Source organism: Hyperolius riggenbachi, chromosome 7, assembly GCF_040937935.1.
Source record: "Hyperolius riggenbachi isolate aHypRig1 chromosome 7, aHypRig1.pri, whole genome shotgun sequence".
NCBI classification, from domain to species: Eukaryota; Metazoa; Chordata; class Amphibia; order Anura; family Hyperoliidae; genus Hyperolius; species Hyperolius riggenbachi.
In genome coordinates this window covers 224237845-224262313 of record NC_090652.1, presented here as the reverse complement: position 1 = coordinate 224262313, position 24469 = coordinate 224237845, and the positions used below count along the sequence as shown (strand labels likewise).

General features: G+C 41.4%; 2 protein-coding genes across 7 annotated transcripts in view; one reads left to right on the top strand and one right to left on the bottom strand.

The window, feature by feature from the left end:
* Positions 1-24469, bottom strand: part of PRMT2 (protein arginine methyltransferase 2) — a 486423-nt gene that overhangs the window by 362285 nt on the left and 99669 nt on the right. The window lies entirely within an intron of this gene.
* The window catches only part of DIP2A (disco interacting protein 2 homolog A), a 160416-nt gene that overhangs the window by 98471 nt on the left and 37476 nt on the right, over positions 1-24469 (top strand). For all 6 annotated transcript variants that reach the window (XM_068245309.1, XM_068245310.1, XM_068245308.1 and 3 more), the window contains 12 exons: positions 5474-5565; positions 7985-8095; positions 8185-8308; positions 12691-12800; positions 15284-15386; positions 18717-18781; positions 18880-18973; positions 20522-20641; positions 20749-20863; positions 22232-22371; positions 22673-22809; positions 22895-22975. In XM_068245309.1, the coding sequence (XP_068101410.1) occupies positions 5474-5565; positions 7985-8095; positions 8185-8308; positions 12691-12800; positions 15284-15386; positions 18717-18781; positions 18880-18973; positions 20522-20641; positions 20749-20863; positions 22232-22371; positions 22673-22809; positions 22895-22975 (1292 nt within the window). The remainder of the gene's footprint in view (positions 1-5473; positions 5566-7984; positions 8096-8184; positions 8309-12690; positions 12801-15283; positions 15387-18716; positions 18782-18879; positions 18974-20521; positions 20642-20748; positions 20864-22231; positions 22372-22672; positions 22810-22894; positions 22976-24469) is intronic.

Below are 24469 nucleotides of genomic sequence, written 5' to 3'. Positions count from 1 at the left end.
CAACTCAAATAATAATTTTGACATTCCACTTGTCTGGTGATAAAGGTTGTTTTTTCTACTACTTTGACGAATGTGTGGTTAGTTTATAGGCTAGCGGTGTGTTCTCTCAATGACAGAGAGAAGCCGGAGGGCTGCTGTGCTCAGTGTGGATTCTCAGCAGACTGGTTAACATGGGGGCAGATCCATTATACTTTGCAGCTGTGCTTTAGTCAAGTCAGTGTTAAACAGCCAAGGAGCTCCTTTGGGAATGGTATCTACTACAAGACAGTATTGTTCCTAAACATACCGTAGCTCAAAATCCACTTTGAGCTGCTTAAAGAATATCAAGCTGAAGGTTTTGGAATTGCCCTAGCAATCACCTAACTTAAACATTATTGAAAATGTATGGATACATCTTAAAGGACAGCTGAAGTGAGAGGGATATGGAGGCTGCCGTATTTATTTCCTTTTAAACCATGCAAATTGTCTGGCTGCCTTGCTGATCCTCTGCCTCTAATACTCTTAGCAATAGTCCACAAACAACCATGCAGATAGGATGTTCTTGGCTGGATTTGCCACACGCTTGTTTAAAGGAATGCTGTAAGGGGGTGTGGGGGAAAAATAAGTTGAACTTACCTGGGGCTTCTAATGGTCCCCTGCAGACGTCCTGTGCCTGCACAGCTAGTCACCGATGCTCCGGCCCCGCCGCTGGTACACTTCCGGAATTTGTGACTTAAAAGTCGCAAACCCACTGCATCTGTGCGGCTGCGTCCTCTCTCCCGCTGATGTCACCGGGAGCAGTGCAGTCTGCGCCTGTGCAAGTACGCTCCGGTGACGTCAGCGGAAGCGAGGATGCAGCTGCGCAGGTGCAAGACGTCTGCGGGGGTTCATTGATAGTTCCAGGTAAGTTCAACTCTTCCCCTCCCCCACACACTCCTACAGCATTCCTTTAAGGTGCGTGATTCGGACACTACCGATGCATGAAAGATCAGCAGGATGCCAGGCACCTTGTATTGTTTAATAGGAAATAAATATGGCAGCCTTCATTTCCCTTATACTTCAGGTGTCCTGTAAGGTGCTCTTTAATGATTCAATCGTGTTTGTACAATCTTACCTAAAGAAAGGTAAACTTGGTAAATAAACAGGTAGTCCCCAGATAACTAACGAGATGGGAACAGTAGGTCTGTTCTCAACCTGAATCTAGTGGAAACACTGTGCCTTCTCTGTCTCCTGTACTTCCTTAACCCCTCTGTACCACCAGTTCCCCGATGTGTCACCTCTGCTCTCCTGTGCCTTCATTTTCTCAAAAACTACGAGGTCTTTTGAAAGAAAAAATTGATTTGACTTGTTCCCACAGAATCAAATATCACATTTTTGTTTTTGTTTGTAATTTGGGTACTACCTGTACTTTGAACAGAAACTTAGGTAGTTCCTCATTACATAGATGTGGCAAGATTGTACATCAATGTGCACCTATAAACCTGATGCTTATGAATGATGACCAGAGAGAATTTATTGGAATAATATGTAATGTAAACATACATATATCCAGGCACATCGCCTCTAGTTAGGACATTAAATAAATTATTAGGGAAAGGGAGGTGCTGAAGGGGGTGTGGCTAGAAAACAGCAAAAATCTATTAACCCTTCGCACACTCACATGCAAATGTTCACACAATTGCATTCACAGATTCACTCATCCAGGCACAACTGTTATCCCTACAGCTAAATTAAAAGCCAGGGTTTTAGTTCACAGAAGAATGCATTCTTATGCTTAATCACCTATACTGCGCAGAAGTACCCAGGTAAACATAGGTGTCCTAACTCTGGCCCTGTAACATGCATAGTGCAGACATGCAAACACATTCATTGCATCAAACCTATCAATGGATTAGGAGCACACATCCTAACTTCCTCTCCTGGGAAAGACAGTAGATTTTAATATGTAATGTAATCTGCAAAGGAGAGTGGGCAAACATCCCTACAAAAAGGACTAAAACAATCTTACCAAGAGCAAAAAGCATGCACAAGCTGTGATATGTGGCAAAGGGAAATGGTGTGTTGCCACTGTTTAACTAGGTGTCCAAAGTTTTTGCACATGCAATAATTACTCCATAAGTATAATATTTCTCCATAATTTCACATAAAAACGGATTGTTCTCAAACAATTGAAATTGTCATTTAACCCAGTTTCCTGCAAATGTATTACTGCTTTTCACTTACAAAGGTATCTACACACTTGCATACAACTGCATGTGATGTTGAAGGAGAAAGTAAATCTTTATAGTCTCTGTGGGTTACAGTGGTGACAGGAAGTCTACACCATTCCACTCTTCAGAAGCAAAAGGGGGAAGCCATGCTCCACATTGATTGTCAGTCATATAGGGCCAGGGTGTCATTTCACATGCTTTACCATACATTATAAATATTGCATCAAAGTCGGTGTCTCATCACAGTCCAGCGTGCAACACTTTGAACTGTATCTATCAACGTGAAGATCACTAGACTTCTCCAGTTACATTTATCTCTCATAAATATTTGATGTTTAATCCTTTCCCTTTCACCAACTTCTGCGGTTCTTTTGTATCAGCCACATTTAAAGTAGAAGTAAACTTTCCAAATCGGATTGTTCCATTCATAGTCCGTCCACAGAGACTATTGCCATGCAGCTGAATACTTTGCAATTACATTACATAGTTACATAGTTATTTTGGTCCAGCAAGTTCAACCAGAGAACAAAGTACAACACCAGCCTGCTCCCTCACATATCCCTGTTGATCCAGAGGAAGGCGAAAAACCTTTACAAGGCATGGTCCAATTAGCCCCAAAAGGGAAAAAATTCCTTCCCGACTCCAGATGGCAATCAGATAAAGTCCTTGGATCAACATCACTGGACATTACCTAGTAATTGTAGTCATGGATACATTTTCAGCAGCTCTAAATAATGTGTATTGCACAGGACTAGGAGGAGTGAAAGTTAATACACAGCTACAGCAACGATATTAACTTGGAGCACTAAAAGGCCAAAGATAATCTGTGATTCATATTTGCTGTACTCCAGTAAATACCTGATGTGCTGGGATACCTTCCAGAGAGGCGTAGTAAGGTCATCAAACAAGACAGTGGTGACAGCATGGGCAATAATAGTTTTTTGAACAATATTTAAAAAATAAAGCTCTTTCTATATGGTAGGACTTTAACCTCTTTCCGACCGCCTAATACCGATAGGCATCGGGAACGTGGCAGCCCCAGGACCGCCTAACACCGAAAGGCGTAAAGTCCTGGGGTGTTTTTTTTTCATGCGCATCCATGCTTGAGTGATGGAGCTCCGCTCCGTCATCAGCCTCCCAGCGGCAATCGCCACTAGGAGACTGTTAGACGGAGAAACCGCTGTCTATTTACATTGCACAGCGCTGCTATCTATGGCAGCGCTGTACTTGGGGACAGCTGTGTCATTTGGCTTTCCCCTGGAGAGGCTCACAGAGCGATCGGCTCTCATAGGCTTATGCTTATGAGAGCTGATGGCTGTCGGGGGGAGGGAGGGAGAGGGGAAACAAAAATAAGGTGGATTTTATTGAGAAAAAAAAAATTAATAAAAAAAACTATGCAGTAGCGATCAGAGATTCACTTGTGTGCTCTGTGTTCTGGCTCTGCAGCGAGCTGATAAAGCTGCAGAGCTCTTAATTGTAAAAAATAGCCTGGTCACTAGGGGGGTGTAAGCCTATGGTCCTGAACTGGTTAAAGATTACTTCTTCTGTCCATTATGGCTAATGCAGTAAACGTCAGGCAGGGAGCGCACAGCAATTTTACTGTTACTATTGCAGGGGGAGCAGTAGCCATTAACCTTTAGCGTCACGTGTGTTACCAGGTTAACAAGCACGTTGCTATGGTAAGGCACAACATAAGGCATATTACCATAGCAATGCACGTGTTACCATAACGTGTGTAGCACTAAGGGTTAATGGCCAGTGTTCCCCTAGTGGTAGTAAAAATAAAATTGTCGCGCACTCCCTGCACACCACAACTTTCCCAGAGTTTACTGCATAAGGCCCTATATGTGTTATGTTTAGCAGCTTTCTTTATTTGAGTTTTGGTCCTTTTTTTAAGAATATTTTGATCCTTAAAAAGGAACTCCAGTGAAAATAATGTAATAAAAAGTGCTTCATTTTTACAATAATTATGTATAAATGATTGTCAGTGTTTGCCCATTGTAAAATCTTTCCTCTACCTGATTTACAATCTGACATTTATCACATGGTGTCATTTTTATTGCTGGCAGGTGATGTCAGTGGAAGGAGATGCTGCTTTCTTTGCAGCTGGAAACTGCTATTTCCCACAAAGCAATGAGGTTCACAGACAGGAAACTGTCAGAACCACTGTGGGAGTGGTTTCACCACAATATTAGCCATACAGACTCCTCTGATGATCTGTTTGAGAAAAGGAATAGATTTCTCATGGGAAAGGGGGATTCAGCTACTGATTGGGATGAAGTTCAATTCTTGGTTACGGTATCTCTCTAACTTAAGACATAAGATGTCCTACCTTTAAACAAGTGAAATGTAGGCCTTTTAGATTTTGTCTTAACCATTTGATAACCATTTGAGACACCTTTCTCCTCTCTGTCTGCCGGATGCAACAGATCTCTTGGGTATAAGGTCTACCTGTAAGAATAAACACCAACATCAGCAAGGCTATACTTCCTGGCTGGAGCCAAACAGTTTTTTTTTCCTGTTCTTGGTTTCCAAGGATATGGATTCTCTGCAGACCAAATCTACTCTCCTCTTCGCCTGCTGAAAGATGAGGGTGTCTGCCACTTTAGTCAGATAGAGGATAACTCCACTGCTTCCTCCAATTTTAGAAGCCATTCCCTGATTTCTTGCAATGTCACACCAGACCCCTGGATATGTTGACTTCAGTTCTAATAAGATTTACTGCAGGCAGTATGGATGTTTTTGAGTACACCTTTACCCCAGTTAGCTTCAGTGCCCTTATTGTGAAGGTATATGTGCATTGTTAAACAATGTATGTATAGGTCCATTGCTATGTCAGAATTATCGAGGGCCATAAAATTAGACTGATTACTTCCTGGAATCAGTAAATTATCTGCATGTTTAAGTGTTTATGTATTCCTTCTCAAATCTAATTTGAACATAAGAAGTCACTTGTAGCGATGATGAGACTTGAACCAAAAAAAGTGTCAGCTAAACCCATCTTTTTTGTTAAACCAAGACAAAAAGCCAATCTTCTGGCATGGTGTCAAACATTCTTACACTATTATGTAACTGAACAATGTGATAAACAGTTTGAAGGGTGCAGATAAAATTATTTGCTGTAGCTCTGAATCATTTTTACCTTCTGTATTTGTTTTGTTCTCACTGACTTGTTAAATAAGTACCGGTGTTCTAAAACCATGAAGAAGGCTGCTGGACTGTTTTAGCTGTTACATACCAGGTTTCTGGTTTAGCCATAAATATTTATTTTTGTTTCTTTTTAGGCAAATTGTGGAGTAGGTGTGTTAAATTGGCCTACACCCTGATGAACAAACTGACTAACAAAAATGAATCTCTCCTTAAACCGGGAGACAGGGTGAGTAACTAGGAACATGTAGTGTGTCTGAAGCTCAGGAAACTAAAAATGCAAGTTTGAGCCTGTGGAACGCCTTTTTCTACTTATTGGAGTCAAGCTAGAGTGTTTCCTGCCTTAAAGAGAACCCGTGGTGGGTTTTACAATTCCTAATAGCACACAGAAGCTGGGTCTGCATATAATGCCTAGCCTCTGTTGCTATATTATCTTCTCCCAGGCCCCCCCTGCGCTCGCTGCTCTGCTGTGCCCCCCCAAAAAAAACACTGTGCTAGCGACATGCAGCGTGCTGCCAACAGGCTTTTTATATGTACACTGTCACGCTCCCCCGCCTCCTCTGTCGCCACTCCCCGCCTGCGTCCCTTCCCTCCCCCCTGATTGGCTATAGAGGAGGCGGGGTGCGGCGGAGAGTGACAGTGTACATGTAAACAGCCTGCTGGCGACACACTGCATGTCGCTAGCACGGCGGTTTACATTGGGGGGCACAGCAGAGCGCGAGGGGGGGGGGGGGCTGGGGGGAGATAATATAGCAACAGAGGCTGGACATTATATGCAGACTCAGCCGCTGTGTGCAATTAGGATTTGTAAAACCCACCTCGGGTTCTCTTTAATGATCTTGTGTTGCAAATGTTTGTGTTCCCAGGGTACCACAACCTTTTCTTAGGTACAGATTAGACTGGCACCTAAGTGTTTTGTGTTGTTGTTGTAGACTTCACAGGTCATGTCAGCTCTTGAAATGTATATGAATGAAACCTTCCCAGACCACTTTTTTTAATGACACAGAATATTTCTTATCCTGGACTCATTTCTTCAGCCCAGATAAAAAAAAAAAAAAAAAAAAGCCTGGTGTGGAAGTGTACTTGATTCTACCCCTCCAAAAAACGTTATGTGGTGTTGATTACGGAGGGAAAGTAAGGGCAACTGTTAAGTTGTTTGGGGGACATGTGAATTTAGCTGAGAATAGTGAGGCTTTTCTTGGAGACTTCTATGCCTCTATTAACAATAATGTACAAGATGTAAGCCAGTTGTGGATTCTTGGGACGCACAGCTACGCTCCTGAAAACTTCACTTGCGGATCAGAGGTATAGATATGCGTCTCTGATTGTTTGTCTCTCCATCCACGCCTCTGTCGCCATCACGCTGGTCCATGAACAGTGAATGGGAACATGTGTTACTAAAGCCTATCAAAGTGTTTGTTATGAATGACCACCGGTATCAAGATGCCTGTGGTCATTCATAACGTGCACTACACTTACTTGTGTTCTGTTCAGCACACAGGACACGGTGTGGGGACATCTAGTGAAAGAAAAATAAAAATACATAAACAATTCATCAGAATACATTAAAAATTAACCCCCCTTTAGTTATTTACCCTTTCTACCCCCTTAGTTACCAAAATAAATCACTTAAAAAAAAATGCAAGAGCATTTGATATATATATATATATATATATATATATATATATATATATATATATATATATATATATATATATATATATATATATATATATATATAATCTTACATAAATAATTCTTTTTTGCAAATAAGATAATATGATGGTTGAAAACAGAATTGCTGACTTTTTTCAATTTGTTTTTCTTATACTTATATGCATAGGAAATAAAATAATTCCTAGCAAAAAGTACTACCTAAAAAAAGCCTAGCTTGTCCCACAAGAAACAATGTATAGATTTTGGTGTAATAAGTAGCGATAAAGTTATTCGCAAATGAATGCGAGTAGCATGATATGTGAAATGTATTTGTTTTCTTAAAGCGGATCCGAGATAAAAAACGAACTATAACAAGTAACTTGTCTATATATCTTATCTAAAGTTTAGATAGTTTACACAGCAAATCTAGCTGCAAACAGCTTTAATAGAAAATTATTATTTTTTCCTATGATACGACAGCAGCCATGTTGTTTGTAAACATTACACAGAGGCAGGCTTATCTGTATCTTGAGCACTCAGCCTGTGAAAAAAAACCTAATCCCCCCTCCTCCCATCTGCCTCTGAAATCAATGGCTAGTAACACCTCCTCCTCCTGCCCAGACTGAGCTCCCATGAGCCCTTGCTACTGCCAAGGCTCTCTGAAAACCTGTGGGCGTGGTTTATTTAGTTTATAGGGAATTGGAGTATTAAAACAAAGACAAAAAAGTATTTGGCTTGAGGAATGCCCTATAAACAATAGGAAAGGAACACAATTATGCAATGAGTAAAAGTTCACCTCGGATCCACTTTAAGGGGAAATATGGTAACTGTGGTAGGGAAGTGGTTAATAATGTGGATACATTATTGGAGGGGATGTTTTCTGTCAGTGGATTTCAATCGAATTTACAGTACTTTCTGCATTAAATTGAATAGCTTTATTGAATGCAGCAATAACTCACGATTTTTTTTTTTTCATTATGAATGTTTTGCAGGTGGCACTTGTTTTTCCCAACAGCGATCCTGTAATGTTCATGGTGGCGTTTTATGGGTGCCTCCTTTCCGACCTTATTCCTGTGCCCATTGAAGTGCCACTCACTAGGAAGGTACAAATACAACTTAGAATTACTAAACAAGTAGACTCACTGACCTTCTGTAGATATATATGCATAAGACGCGCTGTGTTCCTCTGCAGGATGCCGGAAGCCAGCAGATCGGCTTTCTCCTGGGTAGCTGTGGAGTGTCACTCGCTCTCACCACTGATGCCTGCCAAAAAGGACTGCCTAAAGCTCAAACAGGAGAAGTCGTAACATTCAAAGGTAAACGATTACTTATAAAACACACACATCATCTGCCATGGACAGCTTTTACAGAGATTTGGTGTATAATGGTCCATAGGATTTCATTGCCCAAGCGCTTTTCAAAACATTGGAAAGCACTGGCGATCAGAAAATATCTTAAATAGGGCTCTTGGTGTGAAACAGACCTAAGCAACTTCTACTTGACATTATGCATGAATGATTTTCTCTTATTATTAGTCATAAAAGACCACAGCTGACTGTTAGCTTTGTAAGCGCCTTACATACTTCTACACCAATTTATATAGGGAACTTGAGTGCTCTCCAAGCAACCCAGTGGTAATATAGCTGGTGATCCAGGAAGCCAAGACTGGATTTAATTTTTTCTTTCATCAAAGAACTTGTCTTCAGGCCCATTTAATAACAGGCGCTAGGTTGCACCACATGCCCGATCCCGGCCACGTGACACCCGCTTGGCCGGGCCAGCACGCACGCCCACAGTCCTGTACAGTAAGGCTTTGGACACATGGATGCAGGTGGACACAGACCCCTGCAGTTTTATTAGATAGGATATCCAAGCTAACCCACCTCCCCCAAACAGTATACACTTGCATCCTGATCGGTACCCACTCCTGGAATGCGTTGTCTGGCCATCTCCACCCTCCCATCCCCAAGTCTCCAATAATTATTCTTCCCTTACTAAGCCCAGACTAGTAATGGACAGTACCTTTGAACCAGCCATTAGCTGTGCATGCCTTTTTTTTTTTTTTTTTTTTTTTTTTTTTAGCCACTATTGTCGCGTTCAGGGATGCAGCCTTTTACCACATAAGTCTATTTAATAAAATCCAATCCAGGTTTACCAGATCATGGTAGCTGGATGTCTTTGTTATACATAGTTTGCTTTATGTACCATATTGTCCAGATATTGTCCTCCTTGAGGTTATGGGCCACGAGCCACTAGTATAACATTATTATGTTAAAAAACTAGGCTTAGAGCAACCTTGCTGTATAGACCTGGACAAGTGTGTTGGTGCCCTTACAGCTTACTAAACACGTCCATAATTCCTCCTGAAACTTCATTAAAAGAAACACATCTGTCCATGAATTCCTGTATACCATTGAAATGTGTGAAAAGAGAGATAAGGGGTCACTTATTATACTAAGTTAAAGCGGATCCGAGATGAAAAACTAGTTTAGATAGTTTACATAGCATATCTAGCTGCAAACAGCTTCAAACGTTTATGATTATTTATTCCTGTGATACAGTGAAGGAAACCATGTTCTGTTTGTCACATTGTCACAGGCTGAGGGCTGGAGATGCTATCAGCTTGCCTGTGTGTAAATTCAGTACCCTCTCCTCCTCCCTCCTCCCCTCTGCCTCTGAAATCAATGGCTAGTAACCTCCTCCTCCTGCCCAGACTGAGCTTCCATAATCCCTTGCTACTGCCAAGGCACTGTGAAAAGCTGTGGGCGAGGCTTGTTTAGTTTATAGGGAATTAGAGTATTAAAACAAAACAAAAAAGCATTTGACTTGAGGATTGCTCTATAAACTGCAGTACAGACCAAAAGTTTGGACGCACCTTCTCATTCAAAGAGTTTTCTTTATTTTCATGACTACGAACATTGTAGATTCACACTAAAGGCATCCAAACTATGAATTAACACATGTGGAAGTATAGTACATAACCAAAAAGTGTGAAACAACTGAAAATATGTCATATTCTAGGTTCTTTAAAGTAGCCACCTTTTGCTTCGATTACTGTTTTGCACACTCTTGGCATTCTCTTGATGAGCTTCAAGAGGTAGTCACCTGAAATGGCTTTCACTTCACAGGTGTGCCCGGTCAGGTTTAATAAGTGGGATTTCTTGCCTTATAAATGGGGTTGGAACCATCAGTTGTGTTGTGAAGAAGTCAGGTGGATACACAGCGGATAGTCCTACTAAATAGACTGCTATAATTTGTATTATGGCAAGAAAAAAGCAGCTAAGTAAAGAAAAACGAGTGACTATCATTACTTTAAAGCGGTATCGTCACCATAAAAATCAAATTTCAACAGCAACTGGTCTGAGTGTATTAAGTGATAAAGATGCTAATCCTGCATTCAAAACTTTCAAAACTTTTTCTGCTGTTATGATTTGGAGTTTTCACATACTTAAGGAGCACTGGCCCTTTAGTAGTCGGTGCCAAAGAATTGCATGCTGGGGGTTCTTTTTATTTATAATTTATTCCTCCTCTTTCCTTTATTTCCCTGCCAGCTGCTTATCTGAAACCTAATCCCCTACTCACTTGTGTTTACAAGCAAGGCTGAGGCGACTCAGCCATTGGAGGAGACAAGAAAAAAAGTAAAGGGCAGAAATGACCTCATGAGTTAGCCTTAACTGTGACCAAAAGACATGGCCCCCACCACTAACAGTATTCTCGTCATTTACTATATAACATTCACTGAAATCAAAACGTGGACAGTATAATACATGTGTTATGTAAGTAGATCAAGTATTTATCTACTTATATGTGTTTTTTTCCCCTGGCATAGTATGGCTGATCCTACTGCTTTAAGAAATTAAGGTCAGTCAGTCCGAAAAATTGGGAAAACTTTGAAAGTGTCCCCAAGTGCAGTCTCAAAAACCATCAAAAGAAACCAACAAAGAAACTGTCTCACATGTGGACCGCCCCAGGAAAGGAAGACCAAGAGTTACCTCTGCTGCGGAGGATAAGTTCACCAGCCTCAGAAATCGCAGGTTAACAGCAGCTCAGATTAGAGACCAGGTCAATGCTACACAGAGTTCTAGCAGCAGACACATCTCTAGAACAACTGTTAAGAGGAGACTGTGTGAATCAGGCCTTCATGGTAGAATATCTGCTAGGAAACCACTGCTAAGGACAGGCAACAAGCAGAAGAGACTTGTTTGGGCTAAAGAACACAAGGAATGGACATAGACCAGTGGAAATCTGTGCTTTGGTCTGATGAGTCCAAATTTGAGATTTTTGGTTCCAACCACCGTGTCTTTTTGCGACGCAGAAATGGTGAACGGATGGTCTCTACATGCCTGGATCCCAACCGTGAAGCATTGAAGAGGAGGTGTGATGGTGTGGGGGTGCTTTGCTGGTGACACTGTTGGGGATTTATTCAAAATTAAAGGCATACTCAACCAGCATGGCTACCACAGCATCTGGCAGCGGCATGCTATTCCATCCGGTTTGCGTTTAGTTGGACCATCATTTATTTTTCAACAGGGCAATGATCCCAAACACCCCTCCAGGCATTGTAAGGGCTATTTGACCAGGAAGGAGAGTGATGGGGTGCTGCGCCAGATGACCTGGCCTCCACAGTCACCAGACCTGAACCCAATCGAGATGGCTTGGGGTGAGCTGGACCGCAGCGTGAAGGCAAAAAGGCCAACAAGAGCTAAGCATCTCTGGGAACTCCTTCAAGACTGTTGGAAGACCATTTCAGGTGACAACCTCTTGAAGCTCATCAAGAGAATGCCAAGAGTGTGAATAGTGTGCAAAGCAGTAATCAAAGCAAAAGGTGGCTCTAGAACCTAGAATATGACATATTCAGTTGTTTCACACATTTTGGTTATGTACTATACTTCCACATGTGTTAATTCATAGTTTCAATGCCTTCAGTGTGAATCTACAATGTTCATAGTCATGAAAATAAAGAAAACTCTTTGAATGAGAAGGTGTCCAAACTTTTGGTCTGTACTGTATATGAAAGGAACACAATTATGCAATGAGTAAAAGTTTCTCGGATCCACTTTAATCTAAAATGGGCTTGACACATTTGTTGGTACTCATAGAAACACCATAAATAACCGAATGGGATTGATGTCTTTAAAGTGTACCTGTGACTTTTAAAAAGTAAAAAAAATAGATACTTGCCTTGGTAGAGTTCAGTGGGTACCAGCGCTGGAATAGCAAGCTTGAAGGGGGCATCCCCATCCCCTTCAAGTTTGCCGTTCCAGCGCTGGGACCCTCTGAACCTATTAGAGAAAGGCTTGTTGAAAAGGTTTGCGTTGCTGTGCTCATGTCTGTGAATGTGCGTAGCTGCACAGACCAAGTAGCACAGAGCCGCTCATGCATGGAAGGAAAACTGTGCATCTGCTCAGTGCAGCCACGCACATTCACAGACAGAAGCATGGACGCGAAGATGAGGAGGGTCTGGGCCAACAGCCTCTGGAAGATTCTAGAGACTTTCCTCTACTGAGGAAGTATCAAACTTTTTTTTTTTTTTTTTTGTCCATTGAAGGCACAGGGTTGCTTTAATTAGTATCACACAAAACAAGCAATCAATAATATAACCTATTGAGAGTATACAGACTGCCTCTAGGATCTTTCTGCTATATAGATAATCATTCTATAAAGCTGTTATAAATGAAAGCTATTTTATATCTTCTAGGCTGGCCCCGTCTAGCATGGTTTGTTATTGATGGAAAGCACTTAATGAAACCTCCCAAAGATTGGTTTCCACATATCAGAGATGCCAGCAATGATGCAGCTTATATTGAGGTATATTATCAAGATGCATAAATGGACTTTACTCAAATTGCTACAATTGTTATAGGACAACTGTAACGAGAGTGTAATGGAGGCTGACATATTTATTTCCTTTTAAACAACACCAGTTGTCTGGCTATACTGCTGATCTTCTCCCTTTAATACTTCTAGCCCTAGACCTTGAACAATACCATAAATGCAGATAAGGTGATTTTGACATTGTCAGATCTGACTAGATTGGCCACATGCTTATTTCTGGTGTTATACAAACACATCAGCAGCTAAATAGGTTATGAGGGCTGCCAGGCAAATGTTGTTTTATTTTATTTTTTTTTAAATAAATATGGCAGCCTCCATATACCTCTCACTTCAGGTGTCCTTTAAAGGGAACCTTAACTCAAAAAAACCCCCATGAGTTTCACTTACCTGAGGCATCTACCAGCCCCCTGCAGCCATGGTGTGCCGCCGCAGTCACTAATGGCTCCGCCGGTCCCCTGCTGCTAGCTAGTTTCATTTTTGCCGACCGCCATGCATACCTTTTTACGCATTCCCGCTGGTGCAGGAAGCTATCACGGACTTTAAACAAGTACATTTTTACGCGTTACAGGTGGAATGCACCCGTAACGCGTAAAAATGTACTTGTTAATGTCTGCGATAGTTTCTGCACCATCGGGAATGCGTAAAAAGGTACGCATGGCGGCCGCCCGACTCCCAGTCGGCAAAAACGAAAGTAGCTGGCAGCAGGGGACCGGAGGAGCCATGAGTGACTGCGAGGGCACATGATGGCTGCAAGGGGCTGGTAGATGCCCCAGGTAAGTGAAACTCATTTTTTTTTTTTTTTATGCGTTAAGGTTCCCTTTAAGTAATAATATACTTGATGTGTCGCCACCATAGTTCAATTGGAAGTTGAAATATAAGCTTGTGTTATAAAATCACTTATGCTAGGTACACACGCCAGATTTACTGTCAGATCGACTATTTCCAACATTTTCGATCGATTTTCCATTCACTATTATGGAAAATCGATCAGAAATCAGATTGGACATGTTGGAAATAGTCGATCTGACAGTAGATCTAACAGAAAATTGCATTGTGTGTACCAATCACTACACTCCGGTGTAATTGTGGGAACAAAGGACAAAATGTGAAAAGCCTACTTTTCATTTGGGAATCTGTGGACCGAAGCTTGGGAACTGCAGTGGTGAATCATTTTTATAGCCTTTGTTCGTCCTTCCTCCTCCTGACAGTAGACTAGCAATAATTATACCTCACCAAAATATCGTAAATCCTTTTACACAGGTACAACTGTTTTCCTAGACTTGTGTTGGCACTCAGGGGGCTTATTTTTGTGCCTAAGCTCCTCAATAAGGCTGTTGTCTAAGAAATCCCTTTTTATCTGGTCAGGAGCACAGGTACTGGACATGTCCTACATCAGACTGTCAATACTATTAGCTGCAGTCTTCTCAAATAGATTGTCTGTTCCTTGCTGTACTGGCTACAGTCTGAAGTGGAAATTACATAATCTGAGATTGAGAAACCCTCTAACCCTCATAAAAACTTGCAGAAGAGTCCAGTTTTTTTGAGCTCTTTGGCAAATGCAGACATGATGGATGACTTGTCCGTATGGCTTGGGTGATACTTGATATTATTATTTAGTATTTATATAGCGCTGGCATCTTCCCCAGCACTGTATAGAGTATATTGTCTTGTCATGAACTGTCCCGCAGAGGGGCTGAAATGCAATACCTACCATAGTCATATGTCCATTGTAGTCTAGGGCCAATTTTTTTAGGGGAGAAGCCGAGTAACTTATATCTGTATTTTGTAATTGGGTTGTGGGAGGAAACTGGAGTGCCTGGAGGAAACCCACACAGGCACAGGGAGAACATACAAACTCTGAAAATATTCCTGTATGGTGGACAAAAGCTGCACACTAGCAGATTTGTTCTACTGGACGTGCAGGGACCTTACTTGCGCATGCCCAGTACATATAAGCTCGTACATGGCATGAGCAGGGGCTTCAAGAAGCAAATTCGACAAGCCTTTGTCAAATATATGTAAAGGAACCAATCTCTGGGACAGTGAGGTGTAAAAGGACTATCTAGTAGGGAAGATCAATGAGATGCAAATATTTCCGTGTTTATGCACATTTTTATGCAAAAAATATGCAGCTTGAAAATAGACCAATCAAGTCCCACCTGGGTTTAAATTGATTGGTCCATCTTCAAGCTGTACATATTTGTATGAACTTGGAAATATTTGCATCTCATTGATCATCCCTACTATTCAGAGGCTGGACACTACTGAGTTCATTATCTATCATTTAAACCAATTTTAACATAGTTACACTTTAAGTTTTAGTTGCACTGGGTGTTGTAGTATATATTACAACATTATAGGTGCCAGTGAGCTGAATGAGAATCTACTCTTTCTCAATTCAGGTGCTTGAAGAATGAGTATAGTTTTATTCTTCATTGTATTGTATTTTTTTTCAGTACAAAACCAGCAAAGAGGGCAGTACAATGGGGGTCACTGTATCTCAGTCAGCCATGCTGGCTCATTGCCATGCCCTAACGCAGGCCTGCGGCTACTCAGAAGGTAAGTGTGACTGATATTTCTTCTAATTCAATTAACAACTGGCACTGTGCTTTCTTTTCTTTTACACTTTCCCTATTAGTTAAATTGTTTCTCAGATTGTGCCTTTTGTGAGTGATTTAGTCCTCCAGCAACCTGTGCATCACTTGCATACCATACAAGGGTCATGTTATAAAATGCTCAAATGGAGCCTTACTGCTTACTAATTGTGGAATAAGTATAGTTTAAGCTATACTCGGGACGTTTTTTTTAAATTAAGAATGCTGTACTGGTAATGGGTTAGACCTCCCTGTTTGAAGGATTCCTTTGTGATTCTAGTGATGACTTCATTGCTTCATGCAATATCTACAGATTTGTCAGCTCCATATTCATATTATCATATTGCAAACCACCAGCAGCCTGGATTGCCGACACATGGTAGGTTGGGTAATAGATTCATGCACTTCTTACCAAATTCCATCTGTGTACCTGAGCTGAAGTTAATATTATTCACACCAGGTTATGTTTTTTACAATGTTCAGTTGCCCTCTGCAGCGTCTGGTCTTTCCTCTAGGCTGACAGTAATGGAACCCCATGTGGTTCAGTGCGTTGTGCATTTATGCTGACCACAGTTATCAAGAGGGCTTATGGGAGTTTTAGCCTTTCTGTCAGCTTGAACCAGTCTGATCATTTTACCTTTGCAATATTTGATCAAAAAACACATTTCCATTTACAGAACTACTAATGATGATTTTCCATTCTCAGTAGACTTCAGAGACTGCAGGGCTAAGAAATCTAGGTGATGGAGGTCTGCAGTTAGGCTAGGTTCAAGTTCCAAGTTTGCCAAGTTCCTGAGGTGGCCGGCACAGCAGATCCAAAGTATGATCTGCTGTGTCCATGTAATCCTGGTGCCTGTTGTAATGGATACATCATAGATAGCTTAGCTGTCCAGAAAAGTCGTGCAGGAAAGGACTTTGCATTGCTTTACCACAATGGATGTTGTTATAAACTGTTCTAAATCACCTTTCGATCTGGCACCAGCAACTTCTTATAGTTGCGTCTCACGGACTGTGAGATAACTTGACTCTCAACACAGCAAGCAGGAGATAGACTTTTCTCAGGCTTCTTCAATATTTAAGGAGTTTATTCACTACACAAATATACAGATATAGTTCATCATATCCTAGCAAAGCAGATCCGCATGTTTAAGGTCTTGGCGTTACAGCTCTTGACTACCTTCCTCCTGAATGTTAGTCAGTTACCTTCTTTCTAGACTAAGTTACTCTAGACTACCTATGTACAGCATACATTAGATCAGATTACATATAGAATGGAAATACTTAGAGGTCCCAGTCAGCATCTAGGTAGCATGAAGTAGGAAGCAGAGCAGGAATCAGAGAGAGCTCTTTCAGCTCGTCCGCCTCTTTAATACCGACTAGGAAAGAGTTAAATGTGACCTCATCTTCGCAATCCCCCAGACCAGACTATTGGCTGAGCCCCCTCGTGGTGTCATGATACCCACCTACTCGATTAATATTTAACGATGCTTTTGCCTTACTTACAAGAATTTGGTATTTAGAAAACATGGCCCATGTTTACTGTTCTTGTGGTGTACATGTTGAGGTCAGTGTGGGTCTGTGGCCTTCTTTCAGGAACAGCTTCTTGGTATGTTCTAGTTCTGCTGACAGAACTGTAGATTTTCTCTCTAAAGAGAGGGCAGATCTGCACCCCAAGCCTTTTTGACTAACTCAGTCCAAATAACTGAGGCCTACTTAAATTATAACAGATGTATGAACAGATCCTATTGTTCACATAAAACATGTCTGTTGCTGTCTGTTGTCGAAAATGATTAATACACAGGCATATTGTGGACCTAGCCTCTCAGAAATAATCAGAACAGCTTGGTTGGCATCAGCAATCATGCCACAGTCAAACTTGCTGAAATTATTATTTAGTATTTATATAGCTCCGACATCTTCTGCAGTGCTGTCACTTAACTGTTCTCATAGGGGTTCACAAGAAATCAGTTATATTGGTAAATGTAAACCTTACCTGAAAGTTCTGACCTTTATCTGCCCATTTTATTTTCTATCAAGAAAGTGTAATGAAAATTAGGAAAGAAGAGATAAACTTCATTTGCGTGATTCTGAGGGCCCTTTCACACTGGCGCATTGCTACTGCAGCCTAATGAAATCCTATGGGGAAGTTCATACTTCCCAAGTTGTGGTACGCTGCGCCGGAAGTACCAAATTTAACGATAGTGCAGAACTACGTTACCGTGCATGACCCACAGCGATCTGCGTTGAACTGGAAATCATGTTACCCTATGGCGATGCAGGGTTTTTTAAAAGTTGACGTTGCGACGTTGGTGCGCGGAAGCGTATCTTTACAGTTTCTTTTTACAATACGCTTCCGCATACCCGAAACAGGAAGTGACCACAAGTGCACATCACTTCCTGCTTGGCTGGTGGGCAAACAGGGAACACCGTGTACTAATGCGATGTTCCCTGAAGGCGTGTTTTTGGCAGTGTGGCGGTCGCACCGCACTGCAACGCCACCACCAGTTTGCAGTGTGAAACTAACTTGAGGTGTATCAGCATGATTCTGTGCATTTCGGTGCTGCCACAGGAGGGTGCATTCATTATAAAGTGTATAGGAGCAGTTGTAAAGTGCTCAGTGACAAGCTTATGGGCAGGAGAGTCACATATGTCAACCGTATACAAGCACATGGTCAGATTGGGTATACAACAGACCGTTTGTTTTTACATGTTTGTTTTTTATTTTTTCAATTCATTTTTTTTTTTCATTTCATCCTGGGTTAGATACTAGATTTTTTTTTTCCAAGGTATTTATTAATAGCCAAAAGTATCCTAAGTTTATTCACCTTTGTTAATTCACATGTAAGCAATCTCCACAAAGGGTAGATTATAACCTGTTTCGAGAAGAGTTTATCCAAGTAGACCAGATTCTCTCAAATTGGCCTCTGTATCTCGATGTTGGTACACTGCCTGTCTAAGGGAATCACAGATCTGATCCACTCGGTACAAGTTGTGACCGTAGTGAGTATTTCGTACCGAGTGAGGAGCTTTCGGGCTAAGTGGAGAGCTTCAGCTACTATATTTCAAGTCCAGCTTTGTTTCCCTCCTCTGTAGTTTTCATTAGAATATAGCTAATCTCATTATCATCAACTGCGCAAGCCAATAACTGAATATTACGTAGAACTAAGCGAAGATGTATAACTAAATGGTATCATCCTGATTTATAACTTTTAGATAGGAGTATGTGTCCTATTTAATCACGTGCAATTGTGAAAATTTATAGATGATCCTTACAGTTAATTCTGTTATTTTTTAGCGGAAACGCTGATTAATGTTCTGGACTTCAAGAGAGATGCTGGTCTCTGGCATGGAGTGCTGACTGTGAGTGCCTTCATTTTCTACAGGACATGCATACGGTTCTTGCAGTTATGCAATTTATATCACTGCTGTAAATTTGTTAATACAATTGTGTCTTGCAGAGTGTTATGAATCGCATGCATGTAGTCAGTATCCCATATGCACTAATGAAGGTGAATCCACTGTCTTGGATTCAGAAGGTCCATGCCTACAAAGGTCAGTTACTTTTACTTTGTGGGAATGACTGTCATTTGAGGGATGACAATTCTAAAGTAAAGTTTTCTCAGTTCAACTGTATACATTACATAGAGGCCGTGGGAAACATTATCTCAGCTTGCTTAACCTGTTTTTATGTGCAACGATGAATACATACATTTATTTAAAAGGCTTCCTTACAGAAAATGCCATATGGGTGTCTCACACCCTGCTTATTATTCCAACTGTCAGGGGCGTAACTCCAAGGGAGCAGCCCCTGTCACCCTAGGAAGGCCCAGAGCTATATGGGGGCCCCAACTACTACTTCACTTCCTCTAGTAAAGGGGTCCATCCTCCAGATCAGGTGTTTTTGTGGCTACACTTATGAGTGTTGAAGATCCTGATGGCCACACTTATTTTAGGACCGTTGTGAGATGGGCCACCAGGCTGTGATGGTCACCAGGGGTAGGCAAGGGAAAAGTGTGAACATTTGGGGGCCCCATTAAAGTTTTTTTCTGGGGGCCCCCATGATTTGTAGTTTTGCCCCTGCCAGCTGTGAAAGAAGCATTACAAAGCCATCTCCACAGGTGGTGGCCTAGTATGGCTGATAAAGTTCCACCTTCTTTGGCAAACTACTCCTCCTCCAAATGTATTGATAAGTATAGCTCCATTGGTTTGGAGGCTTTTAGTATAAACTGGGGTTTTCAACATCTAAATTCAAGGATTGCATAATTTCAGGAAGAAACTGACCTTAATTGAGACTGTTGTTGTAATACTCCTCTGGGTAAAGGTCTTACAATAATATTGTGATCTCATATCAGCTAGCCCGAAGTATATAGTTCTTTCACAGGTTGTATATAAAGGTGGCCGTGCATCTACAGATTTTGCAGCCCAAATCAGTGTGTCCACCCGACCGATGTTTCAATCGATTTGGGGCCTAAATTGGTCAAAAGCATTCATCAAACGGGTGGAAAATATTGATCAGGTGTGCCTCAATAACGACGTGTGACATTGCGAGGTACGTGATGGACCCCCAGCTGCTGTCCCCCCAAGTGTTGAATGTGATTGTGCTCTGTGAAAATTTTACCTGTCCACTGGCGTGGATCTTCCCCTGTTATCGCAAGTGCCTATGTCATGTGGCACCAGACGTGTTTGTGATGTCACACGCACCACGTGGTGCTGAGACAGCCATGGTGGAGGAGGCTGCCAGTCAGGCCAGCAGACTGGTAAGAATTTTACATAACACAGGCACTAGGGGGACATTAAACACTAGCAGCCAGGCAGGTGTCAGAGGCCCTTTGTTTAGCCGATTCTTGATAGATTTCATGCTGAATAATCAGTCTGCGGTGTATGGGCAGGCAGAAGATCTCTCTCTGATCAGATTCGAGCTGGGAGAGTTGTCTCATGTTTTATCTGACTCAATGGACAAATGTCGTTTTTTTTTTCTTTTTTTTTTTTTTTTTTTCAAGCAAACTAACTAGGTAACTGTGTTGTATGGGCACCTTTAGCTGTTTGATATACAGCAACTTATACATTGTCTAGTTTAACTTCCTGTGTATTTTTCTGCAGCTCGAGTTGCACTAGTGAAGTCTAGAGATATGCACTGGTCACTGCTAGCGCAGAGAGATCAGAGGGATGTAAGCCTCAGTTCCCTACGAATGCTGATCGTGGCAGATGGCGCAAATCCATGTAAGAATTAAAAGAAAAAAAAAACACACTTGCTATGCCTGCATTGTTTATAACTACATTTGGCTGGTAAAGAGGACATGTTACATAAGGGCTGTCTGTGCTTCCAGGGTCTATATCTTCTTGTGATGCCTTCCTTAATGTCTTCCAAGCTCGTGGCCTGAGGCCTGAAGTGATCTCTCCTTGTGCAACCTCATCAGAGGCACTCACTGTATCCATGCGAAGGTGGGATTGCTGCTTTCCTTTGAACATCTTAAGGCACTTAGAATTCTATTCTTCAGAGCAGACTTGTCAGTTATTGGGAATTTTGCCACATTGTGTATTTTTGAACTATGCAGACACGATTCTCCACTTGTAAATTTGGTAACAACATTAAAAAGCTTTTTGCTCTTTTGTTCTTCATCCAATAGATTTTATAATACTTTTTTTTTCCAGTAGGCAAACAAGGGCCAACCCTTCTTAAAGGGAACTGTGCTGTCAATTTTAAAAATATATCAAACGCACCTCCCCTTAACGGTTTTTGGTGGGGCAGCAAGCATTCATTTACCTAGGTAGGCTGTTCCCTAGCCACCACCTGTATGGACACCTGCATCTTCCCACTCCTTCTGGCTGAGAGATGTAACCACATCAATTAACTAGATCTCCTGGCATGCTTTGCGGCTTCTGGGGACACACTATATTATTTTGGGAATTTCAACCAACGGCACAGGACAGAGAATATGGAGGCTTCCATATAGACAGAGAAGTGCCCCTGTATGTAAGTAAATACCAGCTGCACCCCTCCAAAGCCCACACAGTTTACAAACCTCCCTTAGGGGGAGATTCCTTTATTACGCTTGCTGCACTTAGAGGCAACTAAAATCTGTATTAAACACTTTCTAAAGGGGAAAAAAAACATTAGTGGAACCAATGAACTTATCACTATGTTCTTGGGGCGTGTATGAGGAAATTGAAGCGCCTGGAGGAGAAAGAGGGAAACTCCGTACAGGTAGTATCCTTTTGGCCAAGATTTTAACCAGCGATCCCAGTGCCATGCGGCTGTTTCATCGTGTTGTCCTAACTTTTAAAACCCATCTTACCTAAAAACTGAAAACCATACATCATCCTGCTTGTCTTGCATCTCTAATGCTTGTCATTGTACCAGGACAGACCAGTGTAACTGTTGCCTAAATCCTTGGATCCTGCAGCAGTAGTTGATCTAGGTAGCAGTGATCTAATCCTAGGGCCACACACTAAACACTATAGAGAATCTTCATCGATGTCGGACATGTGCTCACAGAACTAGCACTGATTTCTTTCTTTTTTTTTTTTTCTCCCACTTTGGATGGAGTTCAAAGTTCATGAAACAATAACTACGCATTGACTTAACTTTCTGAATATGTGTTGTTGTTTTTTTGTGTTTGTTTTTTTGTGCAGTAGCTGGTTGTTTACCGTTTGCTTTGCACTTACATGATTAATTGAATACATAAATTGACCTGGGTTACCCAAATATTTGCATGTGCTGTCTCTGCCCACTCTCTAGAATCATGAAACATCTTACTATTACAGGATGTTTATTGTGCAAGCTGCTTTATCCTTCTTCTGTGTCCTCAGGCCTCCAGATATGGGAGGAGTTCCTCCTGGGAAGGCAGTATTATCAATGAATGGCCTGAGCTATGGTGTCATTCGAGCAGACACTGAGGAGAAGCTCTCTGTGCTCACAGTGCAAGATGTCGGACAAGTAATGCCTGGAGGTAAGGTGGCAGTTTAGTATATGATATGATTACAGATGGTCATTGAAATGCAGGTAACTCTGGCTTACATGCAAATTTCATGCAAATTGTACACTGATTGGACATGGGCTAATTACATGCATGTACTTTCAATTTTGAATGCCCCATTCCAAGCTGCATTAGTTTGCATTATATTTGCATGCAAGCTAGAATTCTTTGCATCTCATTAATCAAGTCTAATGATGATGTTCAGACACTCTGTGTTAGGTCTATTGTGTGAATAGAACCACATACTTCACAAAACTCTGCCTTCCCTCTGTAGCTAGCATGTGTGCAGTGAAAATGGAGGGGCCCCCATATCTGTGTAAGACAGATGAAGTTGGAGAGTTGTGTGTGTCATCGAGTTCCACAGGCACGGCATACTTTGGACTCCATGGAATCACCAAGAATATATTTGAGGTGAAATATGTGGTTTATATATTGTATGGAATAGGGAGCTGACTGGCTAAACTGATCATTCATAATCCTTTTCTGTTTACCTCAGACTATCCCACTTACTGCCAATGGCGATCCCGTCTCTAACCAGCAGTTCATTAGAACTGGGCTATTGGGTTTCATTGGACCAGTGAGTATTTTTGTTTCAAATGGTAATATGCAGCATGTGTGCAGGTACATGTGTTTGATACAAACAAAATCCTTGCGCTCTCACTCCAGTATACAAAACCGCTCCACAAGTCTTTCCAAGGTATATGCACGCTACCTCATCTCTTTATCGCTTAACCACTAACATCCGATTGCTTTAGCGGTTGTTCTTTTGCATCGCTTTAATACCAACAACCTAACCAGTGACCAGTTCCATAGGCAGTAGCTATGACACATGAGTTTACAGAACTGAGAGCATGGTTGTTTGCATTTTTATTATATATATTTTTTTTTTTAATGAAATTACACTGCCTAGCCTGATCGCGAACAACCTGAGCATTTTTGCACAATTTTTGTGTATTTTTTTATCCACAATTTTTATGTTTTAAATATACAATTTGTCCCTATTCCATGGATGGTTGTTCCTTTGCGTCGCATTCATTAAGAGCCAGGCTACGGTAGTTATCAGTCCTTTGTCCTGGCCACTAAAGACACACCATTTTCCTTTCCCCTCCATCAAACTTGGTTTGGTTTGTATTTTCCCAATGAAATGAAACTAATCTGATTAGCTGTTTGTGGCTCCACCCCCTTTTCTGAATTTGAATCCCAGTCACCCAATGCCCAACTGTGTACCAGGTTTGAGGCCTCTGCCGGTAACAGTGCAAGAATGGTATCAATTTAAAAGATTCCCCTTGAAAATTAATAGGTGAATTTTGATTGGCTTTTGTAGGCTCCACCCACATTTCTGAATATTAAACACAGTTACCCAGTGACCAACTGTGCAAAGTTTGAGAACCCTGTGTAATAATGGCTGCAGTATAAAATTTCCCTGTGAAATTTTTGTCTCTGCCCACTTTTTGTAACCTTGACACACAATCACTCAGTGACCAAGTTTGTGAGCTTTCTGGTTCCTGGCATCAAAAAATGTGCTAAATGAAGCAGTTTATCCAGCAAAGAAATCTGATTGGCTGTCTCCCCCTTCGGCCCCTTTAGTAAATTTGAACCCCAGTCACCTGACTGACGGTAGCAGTTTTGAGGCCTCTGCCATTTATAATGTAAGAATGGCAGCAGTTTAAATATTCCTTTATGAAAGTCAATAGGTGAATTTTGATCGGCTTTTGTAGGCTCCACCCACTTTCCTGAATGTTAATCCCAGTCACTCAGTGACCTAGTGTGCCAAGTTTGAAAACCTCGCGATTAACAGTCTAAGAATGCCTGCAGTTTACATTTTCCCATTGAAAATTAATTGCTGAAATTTGATTGGCTGTTTTATACTTTCCCCGAATTTTTAATCTCAGTCACCAAGTAACCAACTTTGCCAAGTTTCGGGAATTTGGGTTTATTACTGTGAGAATGGCAGCCTTTTCCATTTTTTCCATTGACATGAATAGGTAAAATCTGATTTGGTTGTTTGTGGTTCTGCCCAGGTGTGCAGATGGAACGCGAGTCCGCCGGAACATATCATCCCTGGTAGTAA